The sequence below is a fragment of the Squalius cephalus genome (assembly GCF_949319135.1).
Source record: "Squalius cephalus genome assembly, chromosome: 12".
NCBI lineage: Eukaryota > Metazoa > Chordata > Actinopteri > Cypriniformes > Leuciscidae > Squalius > Squalius cephalus.
This window is the reverse complement of record NC_137133.1, coordinates 33476656-33502658: the sequence shown is the minus strand read 5'-3', so window position 1 is coordinate 33502658 and position 26003 is coordinate 33476656. Positions and strand designations below refer to the sequence as shown.

The 26003-nt window shown below is 40.2% G+C and overlaps 1 protein-coding gene across 2 annotated transcripts; it reads right to left on the bottom strand.

Annotated features, from left to right (window-relative positions):
- Positions 1–601: 601 nt before the first annotated feature.
- On the bottom strand, positions 602–24632 carry flvcr2b (FLVCR choline and putative heme transporter 2b). 2 transcript variants are annotated; one of them, XM_079887957.1, is made up of 11 exons: positions 23777–24632; positions 20118–20259; positions 15521–15661; positions 13928–13995; positions 13602–13705; positions 12237–12347; positions 11981–12086; positions 10479–10590; positions 9439–9494; positions 1775–1885; positions 602–1271 (listed from the first exon to the last, which is right to left on the bottom strand). In XM_079887957.1, the coding sequence occupies exons 1-10, from the start codon at positions 24326–24328 to the stop codon at positions 1817–1819; spliced, it is 1461 nt and encodes a 486-aa protein (XP_079744083.1). In that variant the 5' UTR covers positions 24329–24632; the 3' UTR covers positions 602–1271; positions 1775–1816. The 2 variants fall into 2 exon arrangements, with proteins under 2 accessions (XP_079744083.1, XP_079744084.1); XM_079887958.1 differs by lacking the exon at positions 1775–1885 and having other exon boundaries at positions 606–1271.
- Between the last annotated feature and the right edge of the window lie 1371 nt (positions 24633–26003).

Genomic DNA, 26003 nt, shown 5'->3' with positions numbered 1-26003 from the left:
CCTCAAATGCTTGTGTATTGGGAACGATGACACTTGCAGACAATCAAACAGCTGAAGGTGCCTTAGAACAGCAGGCCAATTGAGGACTTGATGTTACCAACACACTGGGCTTCAGTCACGAGCACCCAAACAAACACGTGAACACATAAGAGAACACGTACTGCAGTTGGATGAGTAAATACCTCCACACAAACCACAGGGAGCTCAGACTATCAAAGAGATCAGGCTGCGACTGCTGCCTCATTTATCTGAAATGCCCTTTCAAATGCACTTGTCGTCAAATGAGTAAAATATGTTATGCTGTTTTTACTTTGTTTGGAATGTGTACGGGACGTTACTGCTGGTTCTTTTTTAATTTTGTTACTTCAAATAATTATACAGTTTGATAAATATATGAAATGCTGTTATAAAATTGTGAAATAAGATGTCTTTTTTTACATATATCATAAATGCTGTCATATAAATGCTGACACTTTTTCTGCAATGTTTACTGCATTAAAATATTTATGAATACTCATTTGAGAGCTCTATTTGTGATTTTATATAAACATTCTGCTACAAATGTTTTCATTTTTAAAAACAATTAATATAACAGAAAAGTGCTTTAGATGTTAGAGTTGTTTTATTCATTACAATTTGTTCAGATGGACTTTACAGAACTTTAAATATAGAGTCAAAATACAAAACAACTATAAAAATATTGAAACATTTTTCAATACATATTACTGCACAGATGGAAACCATCATTGCATATTTAACTGTTCTTCGGTTTCTATCTGGAAACGGATTCAGTTCCTATTCCTGTTTCCTAATTCAAATAATACTGAAACATTCCTCGCTCCAATAGGTTTCATTGAAGAATTTGTCCTATATTCCATTAAAAAAAAATGTGCAAGAATTTTTTTTTTACATTAATAATTTAAATTGAAAACAGAAATTGATAAACTAATTTAAAATTAGAATATGTCATATTGAGATGATTAATCAATTAATGAACACCATATGAAAAAAAAAAAAAAAAAAAAACACTTAGTCCCTGGATGTTATAGACATTTGACACAATCCAAATAAACAAAAATAATACAGCCCGATTCAAATGTCACAAAATTACTTTCATTCTCAGGCAAAATAAATCGAAATTCAAGGCAGGTTACAAACTATAAAACATAAACAGTGTCACAAAAAAAAAAGTTAAATGCTACATGATCCGTTTTATGATCACATTAGAGTTTGGCTTCAAAAGCTTGTGCTGGAGATGTTTCCAAATGGCTCTAAAAACACAAAACACATCATTAGAAATAGATATCAGTGAAACGGCACCCCCTGACGGCATTAAATCAGATTCATGCAAACATCCACTGGAGGACAGTTAGTGTGTCAGTGGATTAAATAAGGGTTAAATGTTAGTACAGACCAAACAAACAATCTATAGATAAACACACACACATGAAACATTGTTTAGTATGCTTTTTAAGAGATTTTAATTATGAGAACACAGGAAATGTCCTCATAATCCACGTTTACGTTGTAATACCAGTGTAATTCCCATGTCATTATACAAATTAGTGTTCTCATAAATCATATAAACAAGCACACACACACAGACACAAAGCTCATGGGCGAAGCGTTTAGATAGAGAAGATAAAAATCATTAACATTGGACTCTGATTGGACACTGAGAATCAAAAGCACATCTGAATCATTTTATAAGCGATAATTAAAATGAAGCTATCAAGTGTGAATCAGACGGGCTAATCACATGTGCCGCCCATACCTGAACCACAGTGCGCAATAAAATCAGGCAGTGATTGATTGGTCACATGTGTGTGGATGGAAGGAGAGACGTCCCACTGTGATCCTGAACGTATGACCTGCCCAACGCTGCCTGTATACACACACACACACACACACACACACACTGATCTATGAACAGATTTGAAGAGGACAGGGTGAGTAGAAATTGGGGAACAAAACGAGCAGAGAAACAGGTTGATTTAAAAAAATAAAGAAAAAAACAGTGGAAAAGAGAATGGCATAAGTGGAAAATTGGAAAGGGAAAACAGGATAAGTAGAAAAGAGAGATGAGATAAGTGGAAGTTATGAACCAAAGCAGAAGAGGAAGAGAATTTCACTACCACTGAAATGATGTGTGTGATGATGCTGAATGTAACGTCTCAGGGTAGAAGAAGAGATCCAAAACACTCAATATTTATTTAAACTGAAGAATACACGGAACAGTGTGCAAGTGCACAAACAGAGTGCTAACACAAACATTGACCGACACCTGAAGAGTGAGAAAGGAGAACTTAAATACACAGATGATGAGAACAGAACAGGTGATGACGATGATTACAAATGAACTGATTATACTAGACAGTGAACTAATGATGATACTGATAATTAACTTAACAGTTGAAGACAGTGATGAAGGTGAAAACAAACTGAAAGTCCATGAAAACAAACTGAAAATCCATGAAAACGTGACATAACCCCCCAAAACCTGGGAGGGGGGGTGGGCATCCTGGAGTCCGGGACAGGAGGGTGGACAGGGAGATGACAGACAGGAGACTCCAGGATGGTATCGCCGACTCCGGCGGCGCAGGACGAGGAGGAGACCATGGCGAAGCAGGCTGAGGAGGTGGCCATGGCGAAGCAGGATGAGGAGGTGACCATGGCGAAGCAGGCTGAGGAGGTGACCATGGCGAAGCAGGCTGAGGAGGTGACCATGGCGAAGCAGGCTGAGGAGGTGGCCATGGCGAAGCAGGCTGAGGAGGTGACCATGGCGAAGCAGGCTGAGGAGGAGACCATGGCGAAGCAGGCTGAGGAGGTGACCATGGCGAAGCAGGCTGAGGAGGTGACCATGGCGAAACCTGGGAGGGGGGGTGGGCATCCTGGAGTCCGGGACAGGAGGGTGGACAGGGAGATGACAGACAGGAGACTCCAGGATGGTATCGCCGACTCCGGCGGCGCAGGACGAGGAGGAGACCATGGCGAAGCAGGCTGAGGAGGTGGCCATGGCGAAGCAGGATGAGGAGGTGACCATGGCGAAGCAGGCTGAGGAGGTGACCATGGCGAAGCAGGCTGAGGAGGTGGCCATGGCGAAGCAGGCTGAGGAGGTGACCATGGCGAAGCAGGCTGAGGAGGTGACCATGGCGAAGCAGGCTGAGGAGGTGGCCATGGCGAAGCAGGCTGAGGAGGTGGCCATGGCGAAGCAGGCTGAGGAGGTGACCATGGCGAAGCAGGCTGAGGAGGTGACCATGGCGAAGCAGGCTGAGGAGGTGACCATGGCGAAGCAGGCTGAGGAGGTGGCCATGGCGACGCAGGCTGAGGAGGTGACCATGGCGAAGCAGGATGAGGAGGTGGCCATGGCGAAGCAGGCTGAGGAGGTGGCCATGGCGAAGCAGGCTGAGGAGGTGACCATGGTGAAGCAGGCTGAGGAAGAGACCATGGCGAAGCAGGATGAGGAGGTGGCCATGGCGAAGCAGGCTGAGGAGGTGACCATGGCGAAGCAGGATGAGGAGGTGGCCATGGCGAAGCAGGCTGAGGAGGAGACCATAGCGAAGCAGGCTGAGGAAGAGACCATGGCGAAGCAGGATGAGGAGGTGGCCATGGCGAAGCAGGCTGAGGAGGAGACCATGGCGAAGCAGGCTGAGGAGGAGACCATGGCGTAGCAGGATGAGGAGGTGGCCATGGCGAAGCAGGCTGAGGACATGGCGAAGCAGGATGAGGAGGTGACCATTCGCCATGGCCATGGCGAAGCAGGCTGAGGAGGTGGCCATGGCGAAGCAGGCTGAGGAGGTGGCCATGGCGAAGCAGGATGAGGAGGTGACCATGGCGAAGCAGGCTGAGGAGGTGGTCATGGCGAAGCAGGCTGAGGAGGTGGCCATGGCGAAGCAGGCTGAGGAGATGGCAATGGCAAAGCAGGATGAGGAGGTGACCATGGCGAAGCAGGATGAGGAGATGGCCATGGTGAAGCAGGCTGAGGAGGTGACCATGGCGAAGCAGGCTGAGGAGGAGACCATGGCGAAGCAGGCTGAGGAGGTGACCATGGCGAAGCAGGCTGAGGAGGTGACCATGGCGAAGCAGGATGAGGAGGTGGCCATGGCGAAGCAGGCTGAGGAGGTGGCCATGGCGAAGCAGGCTGAGGAGGTGACCATGGTGAAGCAGGCTGAGGAGGTGACCATGGCGAAGCAGGATGAGGAGGTGGCCATGGCGAAGCAGGCTGAGGAGGAGACCATAGCGAAGCAGGCTGAGGAGGAGACCATGGCGAAGCAGGCTGAGGAGGAGACCATGGCGTAGCAGGATGAGGAGGTGACCATGGCGAAGCAGGCTGAAGAGGTGACCATGGCGAAGCAGGATGAGGAGGTGACCATGGCGAAGCAGGCTGAGGAGGTGACCATGGCGAAGCAGGCTGAGGAGGAGACCATGGCGAAGCAGGATGAGGAGGTGGCCATGGCGAAGCAGGATGAGGAGGTGGCCATGGCGAAGCAGGATGAGGAGGTGACCATGGCGAAGCAGGCTGAGGAGGTGGCCATGGCGAAGCAGGCTGAGGAGGTGGCCATGGCGAAGCAGGCTGAGGAGATGGCCATGGCAAAGCAGGATGAGGAGGTGACCATGGCGAAGCAGGATGAGGAGGTGGCCATGGCGAAGCAGGCTGAGGGGGTGACCATGGCGAAGCAGGATGAGGAGTTGGCCATGGCGAAACAGGCTGAGGAGGTGACCATGGCGAAGCAGGATGAGGAGATGGCCATGGCGAAGCAGGATGAGGAGGTGGCCATGGCGAAGCAGGCTGAGGAGGTGGCCATGGCAAAGCAGGATGAGGAGGTGACCATGGCAAAGCAGGATGAGGAGGTGGCCATGGCGAAGCAGGCTGAGGAGGTGACCATGGCGAAGCAGGATGAGAAGGTGACCATGGCGAAGCAGGCTGAGGAGGTGACCATGGCGAAGCAGGCTGAGGAGGTGGCCATGGCGAAGCAGGCTGAACAGGCGGCCACGGCGGTGAAGACCCTTCGGGCGGCCATGGCGGTGAAGACCCTTCGGGCGGCCACGGCGGTGAGGACCCTTCGGGCGGCCACGGCGGAGAGGACTTTTCTGGTGGCCGTGGGCTCTTGGGTGGCCACGGCGAGGACATATGGCCCCCCCCCCCCAAAATTTCTTGGGGAGAGTGACGGCGTCAAGACAAGCCTCTGGGACAGGCTCTGGAACAGGTTCTGGGACAGGAACTGGGACCGGGACATGAACAGTCTCTGGTTGGGCAGACGGGACGTGAACAGTCTCTGGCTGGGCAGACGGGACGAGGGGAGAGGGCTCTGTACTGGACGGGACCAGCGGTGAGGGCTCTGTGCTAGACGGGTCCAGCGGTGAAGGCTCTGTGCTGGACGGGACCAGCGGTGAAGGCTCTGTGCTGGACGGGTCCAGCGGTGAGGGCTCTGTGCTGGACGGGACCAGCGGTGAAGGCTCTATGCTGGACGGGACCAGCGGTGAAGGCTCTGTGCTGGACGGGACCAGCGGTGAGGGCTCTGTGCTGGACGGGTCCAGCGGTGAGGGCTCTGTGCTGGACGGGACCAGCGGCGAAGGCGGCTCAGGGCTGGACAGGACCAGCGACGAAGAGGGCTTTGAGCTGGGCGGAACCAGCGGCGAAGAGGGCTTTGAGCTGGACGGAACCAGCGACGAAGAGGGCTTTGAGCTGGACGGAACCAGCGGCGAAGAGGGCTTTGAGCTGGACGGAACCAGCGGCGAAGAGGGCTCTGAGCTGGACAGGACCAGCGATGAAGAGGGCTTTGAGCTGGGCGGAACCAGCGGCGAAGAGGGCTCTGAGCTGGACAGGACCAGCGATGAAGAGGGCTTTGAGCTGGGCGGAACCAGCGGCGAAGAGGGCTTTGAGCTGGACGGAACTAGCGGCGAAGAGGGCTTTGAGATGGACGGGACCAGCGACGAAGAGGGCTTTGAGCTAGATGGGATCAGCGATGGAGGGAGTTCCAAGCGAGGCGGGACCGGCGTGAAGAACCACTCTGCGGGTGCAATGCTGACAGTTTCTCGCACGGCGGGCATGACGCTGTCGGCATTGGCTTCTGCGGAACTTGCGTTAGATGCGGGCTCGGCGTGACTGGCGTGCTGTGCAGAGTTGATAGTGCTGGTGTGTAATGCTGGCTTGGCTAAACTGGTGCTCGGGATAAAGATGGGTGGCGTGGCGAAGATGGCTGGTGACTGTGGTTGAGTGGTGCTGTCATCTTCAGCTTCACCTACGGTGAAGGCTGAACCACTCAACCACAGCACATGATCCAGGTAGGCGACAAAGGTTCCCGGGAAAGTGGCTGCTGGGGCTCGCTGGTGCAGATGATCATCAAGTCCGTACCAAAAGACAGTCTTAAGGACATCATCTGCCCAGCTTACCCCAGCAGAGAGCTCCAAGAATTCGGCGACGTAATCCTCAATAAGGCGTCCGTCTTGGAAGGTGGTGAGGAGTGAGTGAATTGGGGTGAGCGGAGTGAGGAGAATTCCCATCTTAAAAGCTTTCCTCTTACTTTTTAGGGTCGGTCAATCTGTAACGTCTCAGGGTAGAAGAAGATGAAGCTCCAGGCAGAGATCCAAAACACTCAATATTTATTTAAACTGAAGAATACACGGAACAGTGTGCAAGTGGACAAACAGAGTGCTAACACAAACATTGACCAACACCTGAAGAGTGAGAAAGGAGAACTTAAATACACAGATGATGAGAACAGAACAGGTGATGACGATGATTACAAATGAACTGATTATACTAGACAGTGAACTAATGATGATATTGATAATTAACTAAACAGTTGAAGACAGTGATGAAGGTGAAAACAAACTGAAAGTCCATGAAAACAAACTGAAAATCCATGAAAAAATCCAGCTTTGACATCACAGAAATAAGTTACATTAAAAAAATATATTCAAATAGAAAATGGTTATAGTTACTGTAATATCATTACACATACATTACAGGGAAATTGGAGTGTGAATGGGATGCGTGAAACAAGGGAACATGATATAGCGTGTAAAGATGAGCAGGAGTGATAGTGAAGAACAGGATTGAAGTGTGTTTATAGGGCTGGTATTTCCCACGTTTCATCCAATCACAGCGCTGGAATGTCAACACAATAAAAAGTTCAAAGAAACGGCTGGGTTCCTGCTGTGAACCTTTGAAACAAAAGCTAACAAACCAAAATGACCAACTAATAAACACATTTAACAGTCCAATTGCAAAGACTGGAGTTCAAGTTAAAACACAACAACACGGAAACATGAGGAAGAAACAACAGGATTCATTTTCTCTAGTATCTGCTAGTGATGCACGATATATCGGCCACCATATCGGTATGGGCAGATGTATGTTGATTTTTAATGTTAATGTTATCAGCCCAATAAGAACATTTGACCGATATATTAAAGCGATAAATAATCACTTCAGCTCAATGGGCAACATTCTAATTTGAAAAATGAAGCCTACCCGGAAGTGCGAAAAACTGCAATACATCGAAAATCCGCTAGGGGCAGGTCCCAAAAGGGAGCAAATGTCCATAGACCCCATGTTAAAATGTCTATTTTCACAGCATAAATTCATGTTTTTACAGGTTGGTCCCATGGACTTTTATTGTATTTTTCGATAGGTTCCAAGTGCCTGACAACTGTGAGGGGGGTGAATTTTTTTCTAACTCGTTAGTTTAGATAGTATTTAGATATAAAATGTATGCCAAATAAGGGCGTGGTTAACTTTGATTGACAGCTTGATTGACAGCTGATAACGAGCATAGGCTGCGCCAAGGAGAATGACAACATAAAAAGCGCCATTTTTTAATATACAGTTGAAATATAATACTACTGTTTCTGTATCGTGAAATGTATTTTTAAGAGTTTTTCAGGCGAGAATGTAGTTGTTTAAAGCTCAAATCTGTGGTTTATTTATAAAGATTTATGAAAATTTTATCCAGGTTGTGAGATGCAGGCGATCACTGGGCGCTCGGCACTCATGTACCCCGCCGGGAACAGCCTTTCCTCGGCTAGTCGTTCTGACGTTTGCCGCTGACTCTGGCGTCTCTGTAGTGGTTACACATGAGATATAATTCGTCTTGTGAATATCTAACGGGCGATTTTTGGTCTCGTGAATCTATAATTTGTTCCCTGGCCAATCGTTTTGCCTGAGGGCTAAGTTAAGTGAAATTTCATAACTTTATAAGCTATTTAACTTTACCGTTGTATGGTTAGACTAGAGCGCTGACTTTGTATGTTTGACTGAATTGTTTGCTTTATTTGTATAGCTTCTTGTACCTTTTACTTATACTTTTATAATGGCTAATATTGATAAAACTGAAATTTAACAAAAAGAGACTGGGTTGAGTTTTGTCATTTTAAATTTTAATACAACGAAGATGATCTGTAATGTTGTTTACTGCAACATCTGTTGTTTAGTACAAATGCACATATTGCCTGGACCATATTAAAATGTTTAATATTTTTATATTATTTTTATACGAAAAGAGGCAGGGTTAGTTTTATATTTCGTTTTGTTATAAATAGGCTAACGTTATATGCAGTGAACATAATCAATACGCGTTGCCTGAACCACATTTGTGTGGCTATAATGTTTAAGATTTCTTTAAATGAAAACGAAAAGAGGCAGTGTGGTGTTTTAAAACTTATTTCGTTTTATTGTTGCCTAAAATATACATACAGAGATAACTGGAGTAGCAGAGCGAGCTGAGTGACGCGCGCTGTTCCATTTGCAGAATAACCGGACTCGCGTCCTTTACCCATATTGGCCAGAAGGTGGGCGGGGTTAGGATTTCCCAAGATGTTCCAAGATGGCGCCGCCCATACCCTCCATAAACGGCTTCAAAACCGTTCTTCAGAAAGTCTATGGGTGACGTCACAGACGCTTTGTCCATATTTTTTACAGTCTATGCTTCAGATGTGCACTGTTCACCATGATGGTTTTGAATTGCTTGAAATATGACTGGAATCACTTTGAAAAGGAAAATGCAGTTAGTAGTTAATAGTTAAGTGCAACATGTGCAGCGCAAGTCTATCATATAGGCGACATACAATTATAATGAGAACATCATTATAATTGTGTGATTGGGACATTACGAGACTTTGTTTTTGTAATCAGGCACTCAAAAATTATGTAAAAATTAGGATTTAGATTTATCAGCCAATATATCGGTTATCGGCTTTCAAATATAAAGATTCATCGCTTATCGGTATCCGCCAATATTTTCATATTGGTGCATCTTAGGGACATCCAGGGTACATGTTAGTGGCCAAACAAGAGACACACATTTGCAGAAAACACAAAACATGAACTTATTCCTGGATGAGGAGGTCATGTTAACCGTAATCTGCTTTCTATCTCAAATATATCTCATAAAATCTTATTGTGTAACTGTTTTGCAGGTTTGGTTTGATACTTACAGCTGCCAGTGCTTGCTGGTTTGCCAACTGTCTGCGCAGATCTGACTTAATAAAGGCTAAGATAAAGAACAGAAACACGAGACACATTACGATGGCTTTAACATTCACATCTATCCTGTGAGCTCTAGTCTATTTGAATTGTGTATATAAATGGATGAATCCCTCAAAGAACATGTCCAGTTCATATTTAATTCCAAAAATCAACAGAAATAAGATTTTTTTATGCATTGCAAAATAATTAAATATTTCCTGAATGGCCCTAAAATAGATGTAATTTTAATTAGGCAAAATATAATAATTTCCATGGGTGACACATCCATGATGATCCATCAATGGGTTTGGCTAAGTTTACGTGGAAGATAATTCTGGTTGGACTTTTGAGATACAAGTCATTGTTCAAAGAGAAAGTAAAAACTTTGTACCTCTACGCATCAATGTTATATGAAGGACTATATAATTTCTCCACATGAACTCTCATTGCCTGGAAAATGTGTTGAATATTAACTAGGAAGTCTTTAAATTATCCACAACAACAATCTGGATAACTGCAGCGAACATTATTATTGAAATTATATTTGATTGTACAATATAATTTTATAACATTTCAAACATGTGACAACTTTCCACCCTTGTCTTGAGAACACAGTTCATCTGACTAAAATCTACCTCAAATTTAATCTAATGGGACAGGTGAGTCACTGAAGGGGTACAGAGATCCGGTTTGGCTGTACCTGTCCCAAAACAATGTCGCTTATTCTATATTTACACAATCCAGTGTTTTTTCTGTGTGTTTAATAGCTCATATATTAACTGAAACATTAGAGGACACTGCAGCTTTCATAATGTCACTCATGCAGCATGAATGTTAATACAATGCTTTCCAAGAAGGAAAAGGATTTCACCGGGAATCAAAACGTTTGAAAGCAACTACAGTTCATAAGACCAGAGTAAAAAATACAAAGCAGTTCCTCAAGTGTGAACTCTGTACTGGATTAAAGAGGAACAACTAGTCAGGTAGACGAGCATTGAGCGATCTGCACCTGTAATGAAGGTTCCTATCAGCAGGAAGGCACATAAGAAGAGGTTTCCAGCCAGCGTATTGAACGAGTCCATAATTTTCCCCTGACAGATCGTAAATATGATCCCAAATACCTGCAGTAAGAAACATAATGCTCATTAGGGTTGTTGGCAACTTTATATAAACTATAAAATAACATAAAACTCCAAAAATAAGACAACTGGAGCCTCTTATAAACAGTTTGCTGCTGATTGGTCAATAGCAGTGTTTTATTTAACATAAAGCTTGACTATGACCGCTTCACTGAAAAGATCTGTGTATCACTGTTCAACGCTCTTAAGCCAAGCTGAGACTACAGGAGTTCAGGACCCTGGAGTCAGGATTACTTTTTGTTTAGTTGTCTTTTTCGTTCCTATGTTTGTTTCTTGTGCTTGAGTTCAGTTTAGCATTGATTCTTTCCTAGTTATTCTCCTTGGTAACTGATTACATTCAGCTGTCGATCATTGTTTTGCTTGTCAACTCTGTGTACAAGTACTCCCTGTTTTGTTCTGTTCCTTGTCAGTTACTGTCGTTGCTTAAATGCTGTGAACATGTTTATTCTCCGGTGTAATTCTGTTTGTGGATTCAAGACTATTTGAGTATTATTCCTGACTCCTTTGTGTTTGATTCAACCATGCAAACCCTGAGAGAGTAACAGACCCTCAAAATGAGTAAAACTGAATGGTTTGCAAATCCTCCTTATATGCGTGATGCAACCAGATTTCATAATCGATTTAAAAACTCCTGTAGTCTGAGCCTGTCTTTAGAAACATAATACAAAGAAGTTTTCACAGTATATTGTTTGTTTATGTATTTCAGCAAAAATAACTGTTTATTTTTTATTTAATGAAGTATGAGAGACGTTATGTACCATCATTCACCTTTAAATGGATAGTTCATCCAAAAATGAAAATTCTGTCATTAATCACTCACCCTCATGTAATTCCAAACCCGTAAGACTTTCGTTCATCTTCAGAACACAAATGAAGATCTTTTGAGAGCTTTCTGTCCCTCCATTGATAGCTACACAACTAACGCTTCAAGAACCAGAAAGGTAGTAAAGACATCATTAAAGTAATTCATGTGACTCCAGTAGTTTAACCTCAATTTATGAAGCATCTAAGTGCTTTGTTTGCGCGATTTACAAAATATTAATCTCCAACCAGCGTTCATGTGCGCGCATGAGTGTTGTGTTGACACGAGAGCGTACGCTGTTGCGTGAAAACGGCTCGGAGATCAATAATTTGCAAATAAAGTGGCAAATTATGTTTTTTGCGCAAATAAAGCACTCACATCACTTCAGAAAATTAGATAAAATTGCATAAAATTGGTTTGGAACGACATGAGGGTGAGTAAAAGATGACAGAATTTACATTTTTGGGGGATCTATCCCTTTAATTTAGATTTTCTTGTGTAATCCATATGGATATTTATTTGGCTAGCCTTTTTTTTGTGTAATTTTTTTAATAAATATCACACACATACCTGTGCGGAGCAGTTCAGAAGTCCTGAAGACGTCCCCTCAGACTCTGGGTAAGTCAATTCGACGGCAAACTCAAAACCGAGGGGAAGATAACCCGTCATGAAGAACCTGCGTCAGTAACACACAAACAAAAATAATTTGGGCAAAACTTTTGCGTTTTTCACTTTTTTTTTTAAAAGGAGAAAATATATGTATTTTTTTGTTGCAAATTTCATCTGACCATGCACAGCATGAACGACAGTAAAAATCTTCTCATACCCGAGGGTTCCCGCTGTGATAAAGACCACCCACAGGTGACCCAAATTCAAGGTAAAAGCATAAATCACCATGCCCACCAGGGACATCAGATACACAGCCAGAGTGGTTTGTCTGTGGAGACATCACATAACAGAGACATGGGACAAATCCTTCATCAGGATCCAACATGTCCTAGTATGACTGAACGATTGAGATCATATTATTAATAGCAGCTGAAAATACATGTAGATCCAGAAAAATACCATTTCAGTTGCTTTAGTACAATAGCATCTGCTAGATATCTGGCCATTTCTTCAACTATTAGTACTTTTAAAAATTATAATTTTTTTGGATGGTTAAAGTAGTTGGTTTTGGTGGAAATTATAGCACAACTGTGGGACAATCGTAATTTGTGTAACAAAATATAATTTTCACATTTATATAATTTATGATTGCTTTACACTTTGTTTAGATCATGGGTTTGCTTTAAAAATGCTATATTTTTATAATGGATTTTCATATAATATATATACATATATTTTTTTTTAAAGAAATTAATACTTTTATTCAGCAAGGATGCATTAAATTGAATTGAAATCCTGAAAAACATGTATCACAGTTTCCACAAAAATATGAAGCAGCACAACTGTTATCAACAATATTAATAGTAATAGTAAATGTTTCTTGAGCAGCAAATCAGCATATTAGAATGATTTCTGAAGGATCATGTGACACAGAAGACTGGATTAATGATGCTGAAAAACCAGCTTTGCATCACAGGAATAAATTATATAAAAAAATCTATTCAAATAGAAAACAGTTATTTGAAATTGTAATAATATTTCTCAATACAACTGTTTTTACTCTATTTTTGATCAAATAAATGCAGCCTTGGTGAGAAGAAGAGACTTCTTTCCAAAACATTAAAAAAAAAAAGTGTACTGACCCCAACCTTTTGAATGACAGTGTATGGAAAAGGCATTTGAAAAAAAAAAAACAAGCAAAACTGATTTAAATGAATTCCATTGACACAAAACGGCCATTAATTGTATTATTAATCTGATATTTCAGTTCAATAGTGTGAGTGTGGTGGTAAGTGTAAACAAAGCTGAATAAAAGAAACATCACAATGCCCAGGAGGGGAAGACATGCTGAATGGGGTCAAATGCACTGAAGCAAAAGGTCACCGAGGCCTAGGTTCATGGATCAAAGAGGCAAACACCTGGAAAAACACACTAAACCAAAGCATATGAACAGACTCACAGGGGGGAAAGGACTCAATAATACACTTATCTTCAAGGAGGAATGAAGACAAATGTTTATCAAGCACTGTCACTGCCTGAATGACATTTGAAGATTGGTTAGGATTAAAGTCCAGCCTCTTACTTGTATGTCTTAGATCGGTCTAACCAGATTCCACAGATGAGGGAACCCACCATGCCAGCAATCACGATGGTGAGGCCGATCCTGCCGGCATTCACCTCCTCTCCCTGTTAAAACCAGAGCAAACTTTCTCTGTTTTACCACAATATGTCAGACTGAGATCAGTTCTTCTGGATTAATGAATACATGGAAAAATGGAAACCCACAAACACTAACTTCCACCAGTAATGCTAATGATGAAGTTAAAATTCACTGGAATCAATTCAGTTATGTAAATTGAGTGTAGGTCATGGGCGCTCATGATTGGTTGGACAGGCGGAGGGGCTTACAGGATAGTGTTCAATGATCATTCGGTTGAGAAGCGTGCTGACAGCATAGAAACAGCCAACATTCAGCCCTGAGGAAAGACAGATGAAGTCAAAAACATAAAAAAAGCATTTTTAAAAAGCCTGCCAAAAAAGACTTAACACAGAACATCTGGTTTCAGACTATAGATTTGATGTGTATCTAGTAAGCAGTAAACGTATTCACATTTCTGAAGCAGCTGTAAAGACATAAAGAGCTCTGCATTCCTGCAGGTTTATTTCTGTCAATGTTCAGCCAGGTCATATGCAGCTACAGGCTTTTCGTGCCAGTGTTACACAGCTGTTTGTGTGTGTGTGTGTGTGTGTGTGTGTGTGTGTGTGTGCAGATGGATCATAAACTCAGTGTGCAGCGTTAATGTAGTATATGCTCACCATGAAAGCAAAGCAAAGATGACAATTCATTCTGTTCAGCATTAGCTTTTTACTTTTCAGTAAAAAAATGGACTTTTTTAATCTTCATGCCATCACGAGCTAGACATAAGCATATCAATCAATCAATCAATCAAATATATAAATAATATATTTATATAATATATCATTCAAGTTTTTTAATGTTTTAGAAAGATCTCAGAGGATGCCTTTATTTGATAAAAAAATCTGTAAGAACACTAATAATGTTTAATATTATTTCAATTAAAAATAACTGTTTTCAATTTTTATATATTTTATTCTATTCCTGTGATCAAAGCTGAATTTTCAGCATCATTACTCCAGTCTTCAGTGTCACATGATCCTTCAGAAATCATTCTAATATGTTGATTTGCTGCTCAAGAAACATTTCTGATTATTATCAATGTTGAAAACGTTCAAAAGAACAGCATTAATTTGAAATAGAAATCTTTTGTAATATTATGAAAGTCTTTACTGTCACTTTTGATCAATTTAATGTGTACTTGCAAAATAAAAGTATTCATTTATTTATTTATTTAAAAAAAAAAAAAATTAATTGTGGTCTTATTGACCCCAAACACTTGAATGGTAGTGTATATTTGTATATTTATATTAGTGTATATCACTTATATTTTCAAGTCAAATTCACAGCAAATAATTAAAATATGATATAAATAATATTTTATTTTAATATTTTATTTTTAGCTGCAGTGTAATCCTTGGCTGTCTGGTTTGGGACTAGCAGGTTTAAGGAACTGGTGCGAAAACAATTTTAACATTACGGCATTTTTAACCTCAGCACCCTGTTTACGATATTATGGATCGAGTACCTTCAGTGTAAGACTATGGATATTTTATATTTTTTAGACTATAGATTTTTTCATTTTATAGTGCACCATGTGACTATGACTGTAATAACAGCACGTGCGTGATTGGAGGAATCATTTATGTCTGTAGCAGGACAAATTATGTGCGGAAGTTGAATAACAAACCCCAAGTATGAGCAACAGTAATAGAGATGCTTACATTAGCAAACAGCACTGACTATAGAACTATTCATGTTAAAGCTCTCAGTAACAAACTATGACTGTGTTTAAATGGCAGCAAGCATAATGAACCCCAGTTTGAGGTCTTGAATGGCTCTGTTGTGCTCAGAGTGATATTCACCATAAGTGATGACGAGGAGGATGAAGGCTTTGTTGCGGAGCAGCCTGAGAATGGAAGCTGTATAGGAGTAGCTCTCCGGAGAGATCTGCCGAGCCGCGGCCTGAGAGTGGGTGGGAGGGATCTCCGGACGCTCCTGAAACACTGACAGGAACATAAAATACAAAATACAAACTCATCCAATCACCAAAACTCTTCATTTACATGTAGTAGATCAGCACTGATCTGAGTCCAGTTTCATTGTGTAACTGGACACACTACAGCTCTCAAGCTTATTTTTGGTAATTAAAATAAATCTGAAATAAAAATTAAATATTAGATGAAAAACTAACTGAATCAAATAAGTTGGTAAAGGTAAGGTAAATAAATAAGGTAAAGTACTAAATAAGTTCCTAGTACTAAAATGACTAAAACAATAAATAAAAACGATGCATAATAAAACTATGTAAAGGAGCAAATCACAAATTTATGAAATCTTAAACCAAAACCTAACATTTTTTTAAATAAAAACTAATTCAAAATATTAATAAAAAATATAATAGTAAATAAATAATACTAAAACAACACCGCGACCTAGACAACATCATACAGCAAGGCTGTTTAATATAAAATAGAAGAAGGCTGTAACAAAATATAGGCAGCCTTTTTGGGGAAAATGTAAGACAGGATTAATGCATTTTCAGGCAATCCCAGAATGCATTGGAAAAAATTCATCCAAGATGCCGAGGTTCTGACACAAAGCTAATATGTTTGCTAATTTAAATAGTTTAAAAAGAAAAGAAGTTTGAAAGAAGTGAATGCTTAAATACTAAAGAATGAAATGATGGTCAGTTGTGTCAGTGTGTTAAAGCGAATGAATTCACCATGTTATAACATCTGGGAATGTTTGTGTTTGAGTAAAAATTTAGCCTGCTGTCCCCAAAACTGCAGGTGACTGAACTCTGTCATGTTTGCTTTTTTTAAACATGCACTAGACATTAAAAACTCTGCAGTGGGATTTAAACTGTAGAAATATTAGACAGAAACACTAAAATCTGTTAGGCTTGTTATTGACTAAAGAATTAAATAACAGACCGGCTAAACTGTTTATTTCAAGGGAAATTAAGAAAACAGTTCACCTAAAAATAAAATATGTCATCATAACTCACCATCATGTTGTTGCAGGCTGCATGAGTTTATTTTCTTCCATGGAACACAAAAGGGAATGCTAGCAGAATAACCCCAGGTGTTCATTGATATACAATCAAAATAAGGAAGGGAGCTCCAAAAATTACAAAAAGCACAATATGATGAATTAAAGGATTAGTTCAATCAAAAATGAAAATGATCCCATAATTCACTCACCCTCAAGCCATCCTAGGTGATTATGACTTTCTTCTTTCAGTTATATTAAAAAAATTAAAAAAATAGCCAAGCTTCCAAGCTTTATAATGGGAGTGAATAGAGCCTGAGTTTTTGAAGTGCATCCATCCATCATAAAAGTAATCCATACGACTCCAGTGGGTTAATAAAGGAAAAATATCCATCTTTATAACTTTATAAACTATGATCACTGGCTTCCGGCAACGGCCATATGCAAGTCGGAAGAGTGACCTCTGACCTCTGCACGATGTATTGACGAACGCGAAAGCGCAGAGGATAGAGCAAAACAAGTCTAAAACTATTTTTTTTAAAGAGAAATGTCGAGGAGCTTGAGTTTGTTGCCCAGCACTATTAGTTTGAACCGTGAGAGCGGTCTACTCTCACCTAAGATTACGCTACTCCTACATCCTACATATGTCATGCGTCGGGTCAAAGGTCACTCTTCTGCCGGAGCTAGACTTGCATACGGCCTAGGGGTGTGTAACAATATATCGATATGGATTGATGCATCGATCAAACGTCTAACGATACGATGCATCGACGCCACACGTAAAATATCGATATAAGGTACCTTTATTTTGACACTCTCCACATCCTCACATAACGTCTGTCTACGCATTTCTTCCCCAGTGTGTCTTTGAAACATTAATCTCCTCAGCTGAAATAGACGCCTGACAAGATTGACTGAACCCTAAACACATTTTGTCACAAAGGCCGGTATTGTCCACTGTCAAGGGATCGCGAGTTCATGTTTTACAGCAGAAACAAACAAGCGCCCTTGGTGTTTGTGAACACATCCTGATAAGTCTGTTTTAGCGAATCAGCGCACAATATTCAGGTCAGGTGACAAGACTGCTAGGCACTTCGAAAAGACGCACTGAGAGGCTGAGAGGAGTTTCGTCAAAGCTGACTAAAAGTGATCGAGGATGGATAATTTCAATGAACTTGATGATATCTAAAAGCTGAAACGTTTTCACAGAACCTTGCTAAAGCGTGGTTAGTTAGTGGTGAGGGAAAAGCTCCCTGTAGTGCGTGTACATTAATCACAACAACAAAGTTTGTCAGGCGTGTATGTCAGCTGAGGAGATTAACGTTACAAAGATTAACTGAGTGTTTTATTACTTATCATAGCAATTACTTGGTTTTGTTTAACTCTGAAACATGAAATGTGGAGTTATCTACTTTTGCCAAAAAATGACTATTGGAGTTATCTGCCTTTTTAATAAAAGTTTTTTAAAAGTTTAATAAAAGTTTAATAAAAAGTTAATGTTATATATTTTGGTTGCATTTGTGAGTTACTGGTTGTGTAAACTTGGCACATAATATCTAAAAATCGATATAGCCCTGAATCGAATCGAATCGTATCGCAGAATTTTTTTTGAGGTATCGGCAAATATCGTATCGCTTGCTGAGAGAATCGATATCATATCGTATCGAGATGAACTGTCCGATTTACACCCCTAAGGCCAGTTATTATGGTTTATAAAGTTATAAATATGGTTATTTTTCTTCAGAAGCCTGGAGCCATATGGATTAGTTTTATGATGGATGGATACACTTTTTTGAAGATTCAAAAATTCGGACTCTATTCACTCCCATTATAAAGCTTTGAAGAGCCAGGATATTTTTTTAATATAACGCCAATAGTGTTCGGCTGAAAGAGGAAAGTCATACACACCTATGATGGCTTGAGGGTGAGTGAATTATGGGATAATTTTCATTTTGGGGTGAAATAACCCTTTAACCAACAGACTTTGAATATATTGCACAAGTCATAAGGAAAACTTATATGCTACTTTTGTTGAACTTTCAACAGGCCGTAACATTTTCTAAAATACCTCCTTTTGTGTTCCATGGAAAAATAAGTCATTCATGTTTGGAATGACATGAGGGCGAATACGCTTTTGGCATGCAAATATCTTGTGATTTTCTTCTTTTTATTGTCTAGGCAAACATTTTTGCTTGTGAGAACAGAACTGAATGCACGTGAGTGTTGCTCAAAATGTGACAGGAGGCTTTGTGGTCACGTCATGATAAAAATCGGAAGCTCAGCATTTTAAAGACCACACAAAGGCAGTGAGAGTGAGCAAAATATGTTGAAAAAAATCTCATTTCCCCTTCATTTGTGCTAAAGGTCAGATAATCATCAAGCACTAACATGCTCCATTTACACTCGTACAAGCAGGCTACAGACACATTGATCATTTATATATTAGTATGCATAACTATTAACAAATTTATGTTTTTGTACATGTAGGAAAAACACAGCAAGACTCAACAGAAGAGAAACAGAAACAGACACACACTAAAGAAAAAGAGGAACAGACACACACTAAAAAAACAGTCAAATATAAACACACCAACCTAGTGAGCGATCTCGCTGCCTAATGCCCACACAGGCTTCTGCCTTTTAAGATAGCACCCTAATCTTCACAGAAACACTCTATATAGGGAGCAACTCCACGTGCCACGCAAATAGACTTTTTTTTAATCAAGTTTGATTTAAGCATTTTTCTAAGTTTTCAATAATCAAACAATAATCAATTTTAATTTGATTTATTTATAATCAACATTTTTCTAGCAAATCTTCGATTTATGTTTCACTGAATTCATCACAATGCATTGTGGGATTGTCTTTTCTGTGAAGGACACATGCATTATTTTGGCTAAAAGAAGATATAAGGCATCATTATAATTAATAGTTCACCCAAAAAATGTAATTCTGTCATCATTTACTCACCCTCACATTGTTCCAAACCCATACAAATTTTGTTCATCTTTAGAACACAAATTAAGATATTTTTAATTGAATCTGAGGGATTCCTGTCCCTACATTGAAAGTCTATTCACCCAAAACTCTGAAGCTTCAAAATGTCCATAAAGAGATCGTAAAAGAAATCTATACGAGTCTTCTGAAGAAAGTTATATGATGAACAGACTTTCATTTTGAACTGTCAGTTTTGGGTGAATAGACTTTCAATAGAGGGACAGAAATATCTCAGAAGCATTAAAAAGTTAATAAGATGAACAAAAGGCTAATGGGTTTGGAACGACATGAGAGTGAGAAACTGATGACATAATTAAAAAAAATTTGATGAGCTATCCCTTTAATTTCTATATCTTTTGGAACAACCTTCATGTCAGGAACACGTTTTAAAATACTCCCTCGGTAAACAGCTCACTATGTTTTGGAATAGATCAATATTGTGGCAATAGTATAACTAACGTTTGCACTTACCAATGACAACCAACACAAACAGGAACGTGGCCACACCCGCAGTTATGTAGAACATGACTCTGATGTGAGACGCTAACTTGTCCAGATCGTCCACATTTGGAACCAGTATTGGTGGAACGAGGAAGCCGATTGCAATCCCCAACTGAAAAACACAAACATCTGTGAGGTTCAAAATGAAGCAGTGCAGGACATACATACTGAACAAGTAAATAAATTGCTTGATTTCAAACATAGTTGTGATTTTAAAATTGCACTCGCTAGCAAGGCCTTGATACACATGGGACACTAAAGACTCTCATGTAATTATATGTGGTTGCACAATTAACATCACATTTATCAACATAATTGTTTCAACCTGCGCTCATTCTCCATTTTTCTTGGCTTTAAACAGAGGTTTTCAAATGGGTTTCAGGAACCCATGGAAAAGTTTAGAGAAAAATAGCATGAACAATGTAAAAAATAATATATATATATATATACAGTGAAGAAAATTTTGCAAGTTCTCCCACTTGGAAATCATGGAGGGGTCTGAAATTGTCATCGTAGGTGCATGTCCACTGTGAGAGACATAATCTAAAAAAAAAATCCTGAAATCACAATATATGATTTTTTAACTATTTATTTGTATGATACAGCTGCAAATAAGTATTTGAACACCTGTCTATCAGCTAGAATTCTGACCCTCAAAGACCTGTTAGTCTGCCTTTAAAATGTCCACCTCCACTCCATTTATTATCCTAAATTAGATGCACCTGTTTGAGGTCGTTAGCTGCATAAAGACACCTGTCCACCCCATACAATCAGTAAGAATCTAACTACTAACATGGCCAAGACCAAAGAGCTGTCCAAAGACACTAGAGACAAAATTGTACACCTCCACAAGGCTGGAAAGGGCTACGGGGAAATTGCCAAGCAGCTTGGTGAAAAAAGGTCCACTGTTGGAGCAATCATTAGAAAATGGAAGAAGCTAAACATGACTGTCAATCTCCCTCGGACTGGGGCTCCATGCAAGATCTCACCTCGTGGGGTCTCAATGATCCTAAGAAAGGTGAGAAATCAGCCCAGAACTACACGGGAGGAGCTGGTCAATGACCTGAAAAGAGCTGGGACCACCGTTTCCAAGGTTACTGTTGGTAATACACTAAGACGTCATGGTTTGAAATCATGCATGGCACGGAAGGTTCCCCTGCTTAAACCAGCACATCTCAAGGCCCATCTTAAGTTTGCCAATGACCATTTGGATGATCCAGAGGAGTCATGGGAGAAAGTCATGTGGTCAGATGAGACCAAAATAGAACTTTTTGGTCATAATTCCACTAAACGTGTTTGGAGGAAGAATGATGAGTACCATCCCAAGAACACCATCCCTACTGTGAAGCATGGGGGTGGTAGCATCATGCTTTGGGGGGGGGTTTCTGCACATAGGACAGGGCGACTGCACTGTATTAAGGAGAGGATGACCGGGGCCATGTATTGCGAGATTTTGGGGAACAACCTCCTTCCCTCAGTTAGAGCATTGAAGATGGGTCGAGGCTGGGTCTTCCAACATGACAATGACCTGAAGCACACAGCCAGGATAACCAAGGAGTGGCTCTGTAAGAAGCATCAAGGTTCTGGCGTGGCCTAGCCAGTCTCCAGACCTAAACCCAATAGAGAATCTTTGGAGGGAGCTCAAACTCCGTGTTTCTCAGCGACAGCCCAGAAACCTGACTGATCTAGAGAAGATCTGTGTGGAGGAGTGGGCCAAAATCCCTCCTGCAGTGTGTGCAAACCTGGTGAAAAACTACAGGAAACGTTTGACCTCTGTAATTGCAAACAAAGGCTACTGTACCAAATATTAACATTGATTTTCTCAGGTGTTCAAATACTTATTTGCAGCTGTATCATACAAAGAAATAGTTAAAAAATCATACATTGTGATTTCTGGATTTTTTTTTTTAGATTATGTCTCTCACAGTGGACATGCACCTACGATGACAATTTCAGACCCCTCCATGATTTCTAAGTGGGAGAACTTGCAAAATAGCAGGGTGTTCAAATACTTATTTTCCTCACTGTATATATATATATATATATAAGTTTAGGGGCCAGATTTACTAACAACTTGCGCCAGCACAAACCCTCTTTTGCCGTTAAAAAACTACTGTCAGGATTTACTAAAGACACACAGTGAAAAATTAACGCCGAAAAGGTGTGAACAGGGTTATTTTTGCGGCTGACCTTATTGCCATATGCATTTGTAGGAGTTTCCCATTCAGACGCAAAACTTATGGGAGAGTATTTAAATTAATCATGCAAGATGAATTACTAAGGTTTGACTATAGTCAATTTACTGGTTTTTACATCGCTTTTTTAAAATTGTGTTCTCACGCTAATTTGCCCTGTTTAGTAAATCTGGCCCTAAATGTACTTAATTTGAGCATTGGTCTCATTCATTAAGTGTGCATATGCACATTCTCACGGATTTACCAATAACTTTCGTACTAAAAAGCATTCTTAATTTACAAAACGTAGAAAAAACTGAAACCACAGGTATGCAAAAATCACATACTCTAGGTGGCCTTATAATTGTGTTAAGATTACACGTTAGACATAGTTATTTAATCTTAAATATATTTCATCATATACAGTTGAAAGAGTAAGATAAGCTTCAGTAAAGCTCAAGCTTCAAGGTTTGTGTTTCAGTGTGTCTTTTAGAGAGCATCATATGTTTGCTGACAGTGATGAAAGACTGTAAAGCAAAGGTTGTGAGGATAGCCCTTATATGGGTGTTTTAGGCAAATGACCTTGGGACCTTGCATCTTAGAACAAGTTTAAGGACAAATTCAGGGGCATACGCATGATGTGATGTGAAGTTATATTCTGCTTTCTATTGACAGCTGTAGTTTTTAATATTTTTTCTCAGTATGTATACATTATACCAGTGTTTCCCAACCTTTTTTTTTTTTTTTTTTTTTTTTTTGCCACAGAACAGTTTTGAATTTGCATTGCTTCAAATGGCATATTAAAGCTAGATATTATATTAAAAGTAGTACTCACATACAATGTGAAACTTGAGTTTAAGACAGGTAGGAACACAATAAGGTCATATAGTAGCTATATGATGTTGATGGTGATTTTTTTTGGTGGATAATTTCCAAGGCACAGTGGTTGGGAAACACTGCATACATTTAACAGTACTCCTAATGTTGGGTAGACAAAAAAGTTAATGTAAAAACCTCATATATTAAAACATTTTAAGTATTTTTCCAAGTAATATTTCATAGTATTTTTACAGTATAAATTGAGTCTTTATATATGAAAATATATAGTTGTCTTTTACATTTTAGGAAGGGGGTCCCTCGCAAGAGGATCATCTGAAGGTCCATGTTATTAAAAAGTTTGAAAACCCCTAGCTGATTAATAATAAAGACTCAACTTAGACTCAAATGAGAAATCTCAACTTGGCCAATCATTGGCTCAACCAATGACGAAAGATTGTGGGAAGGACTCTCTGTTTGCTGACCAATAGCATATGAGGCGTGTTCAGGATACCTGTGTGGAAACAGTCATTATTTTTGTAGTTACGTTTAATGCCGCTAGTGGCGCAGAAATTCCGCTTTAATTTTCACAGTACAGTACAGATAAATGAGCAATGACATTATTCTTTTGAAACCCACCTGATTTCCGAAGACCCCGATGGAGCATGCAGTGGACACCTCATTCGACCCGAACCACACCGATGCGATGCGCGAGGGCATCCCGAGAATAAACACCTGAGCCACGGAGCACATGAACTGACCCAAAATTGTCACTGGGAAAAGGTCCGGTCTCGCGCTGGCCACCTTGATCCACGTGCCCGCGCAATTCAGAGCCGTGGCCACGAGCGCGATGACCCTCAGACCTTTTTTATCCAAGAGCCACGAGACGGGGAAAATGAGAGGAATGTACGTCAACATGTAAATCATGGACATCCAGTCAATGGCGAAAGAGTCCACGCCGTAGAAGCGCATGAAGATATTGTTGATGATTCCGTATTGGATCCATTGATACGAGTTACACAGCGAATATAAGCTGAATAAAAACACCATGATCCATCTCTTTCTATATAAATGCGTTTCCGGCGGTGGGTTGTGATGTTCAAGACTCACCTCAGCATCAGTCACGGCTGCTTTTGAGAAATATATATTATCATTTACCTCTCCTTCCTTTGACTTTGATTCATCTCCCATTTTCACTCGATTCAACCGCGTTCAGAACTTTTTCGAGTTAATATTCATTCATTCAAGTTGAATCACAAATGTCATGTTGAGGATAGTTAACGTTACGCCTGTCAATCTACTGGAACTCAGTGCGGTTCTATAAGTCATGTCAAACTCTGTTCTGATTTAATACTTACTTGACATAACATACTAATAAAATATCACCTGAGTTTAAATACTAGTGGATAAACTTCCCATAATACTTCGATGTATGTTCATCCGCTGCTCTCGCACGAGAAACTCTTCCAACATTCGTTGAAAGTTTCGCCACAGTGATGAAGCTTCTGACGTAGAACGATAACTGACTAGATGAGAAATTACAAACGAAGAAAAGCTAGAAAGGGGCGGAGCTTAACTGTAACGCTGTCATGTGACAAGTAGAACAACTTACCCTAAATATTTTCTTTCTTTCTTTCTTTCTTTCTTTCTTTCTTTCTTTCTTTCTTTCTTTCTTTCTAGTTGTAAATATACGACCAAATAAAAAGAAAGCATTTAAAAACAAAAATAATTAAAGAAATTAATAGTTTTAAACCAACACAGCGGCTTTGGTTTGTTCAAGTCATCTTGAAACGAATGTAAATATGATAATAACTGGCACATGAGCACCAGCTTGAAGTTGTAAGTTTTGTTCAGAGGGGAACTCGTTACTTTCGTGAAGACTAAACATACTTTTTTTAAATTCTTTCCGAGTTAGGGACATGAAGAATTATTAAGCAATTTTATTAAACACGAATACACAGATGAAGCCAAATCTAAGCGCACATCACAATGGGTATATAAAAAAGTACTTGTTGGAGGTACAGCAAAATGTGCCATTTGTTTAACAAATTAAACAGCATCTAGAATATCACGTGGTATCTGTTATTTTTCTCTGCGCCGTCAGGTTGAACTAGTCGGTTGTTAGGGCAGAGTAATTTATTGAATTATTTTACAGAAATGCCTGGTGTGTATTTCGCTTTTTATTCCAGTTACCAATCCTTTAAATGAATATATTTAAGATTATCATTATAATTTTGCCCCAGTAAGGTAATAAAAAAAACTTTGACCTTTGAATGCGACTCAGAGCGATCATTCTACTTTACGATCCGTCGAGCGCCTCCTGGAGGAGAACACAGTTAGTCGCATCGAAACAACATTAATCGCATAGAAAACAGTTCCTCTAATGCCTCCATCTAGGTTTTGTGGCGGATAAAGCGGAGAAGGCGCCCTCTGTTAGGCTGGAGTTAGGCTACTGGTGAAGTTTGTCTAGGCCTTTTTTCTTTATAAATTATACATTTAAAACAATTGATGGTAACACTTTATTTCGATAGTCCACTTTAGACATTCTACTAACTATAAGTAACTTTGCAGCTATGTCAACTAACTGTCATTAGAGGATTAGTAGACTGTCTGCTTAATATCTGCTAACTCTTTATTTTGTTTGTCCCCCAACAGATATTTTATTGACTATAAGTAACTTGGCAACAAGTCAACTTGTTCTCCTAACCCGAATCCTAACACCTAGCCATAACCTCTACTGACAGTCTACTACAGCATACTAATACTCTAATGAGAGTTAGTTGACATGTAGTTGAAAAGTTACTTATAGTTTGTAGAATGTCTAAAGTGGACTATCGAAATAAAGTGTAGCCTAACCCATTTGATC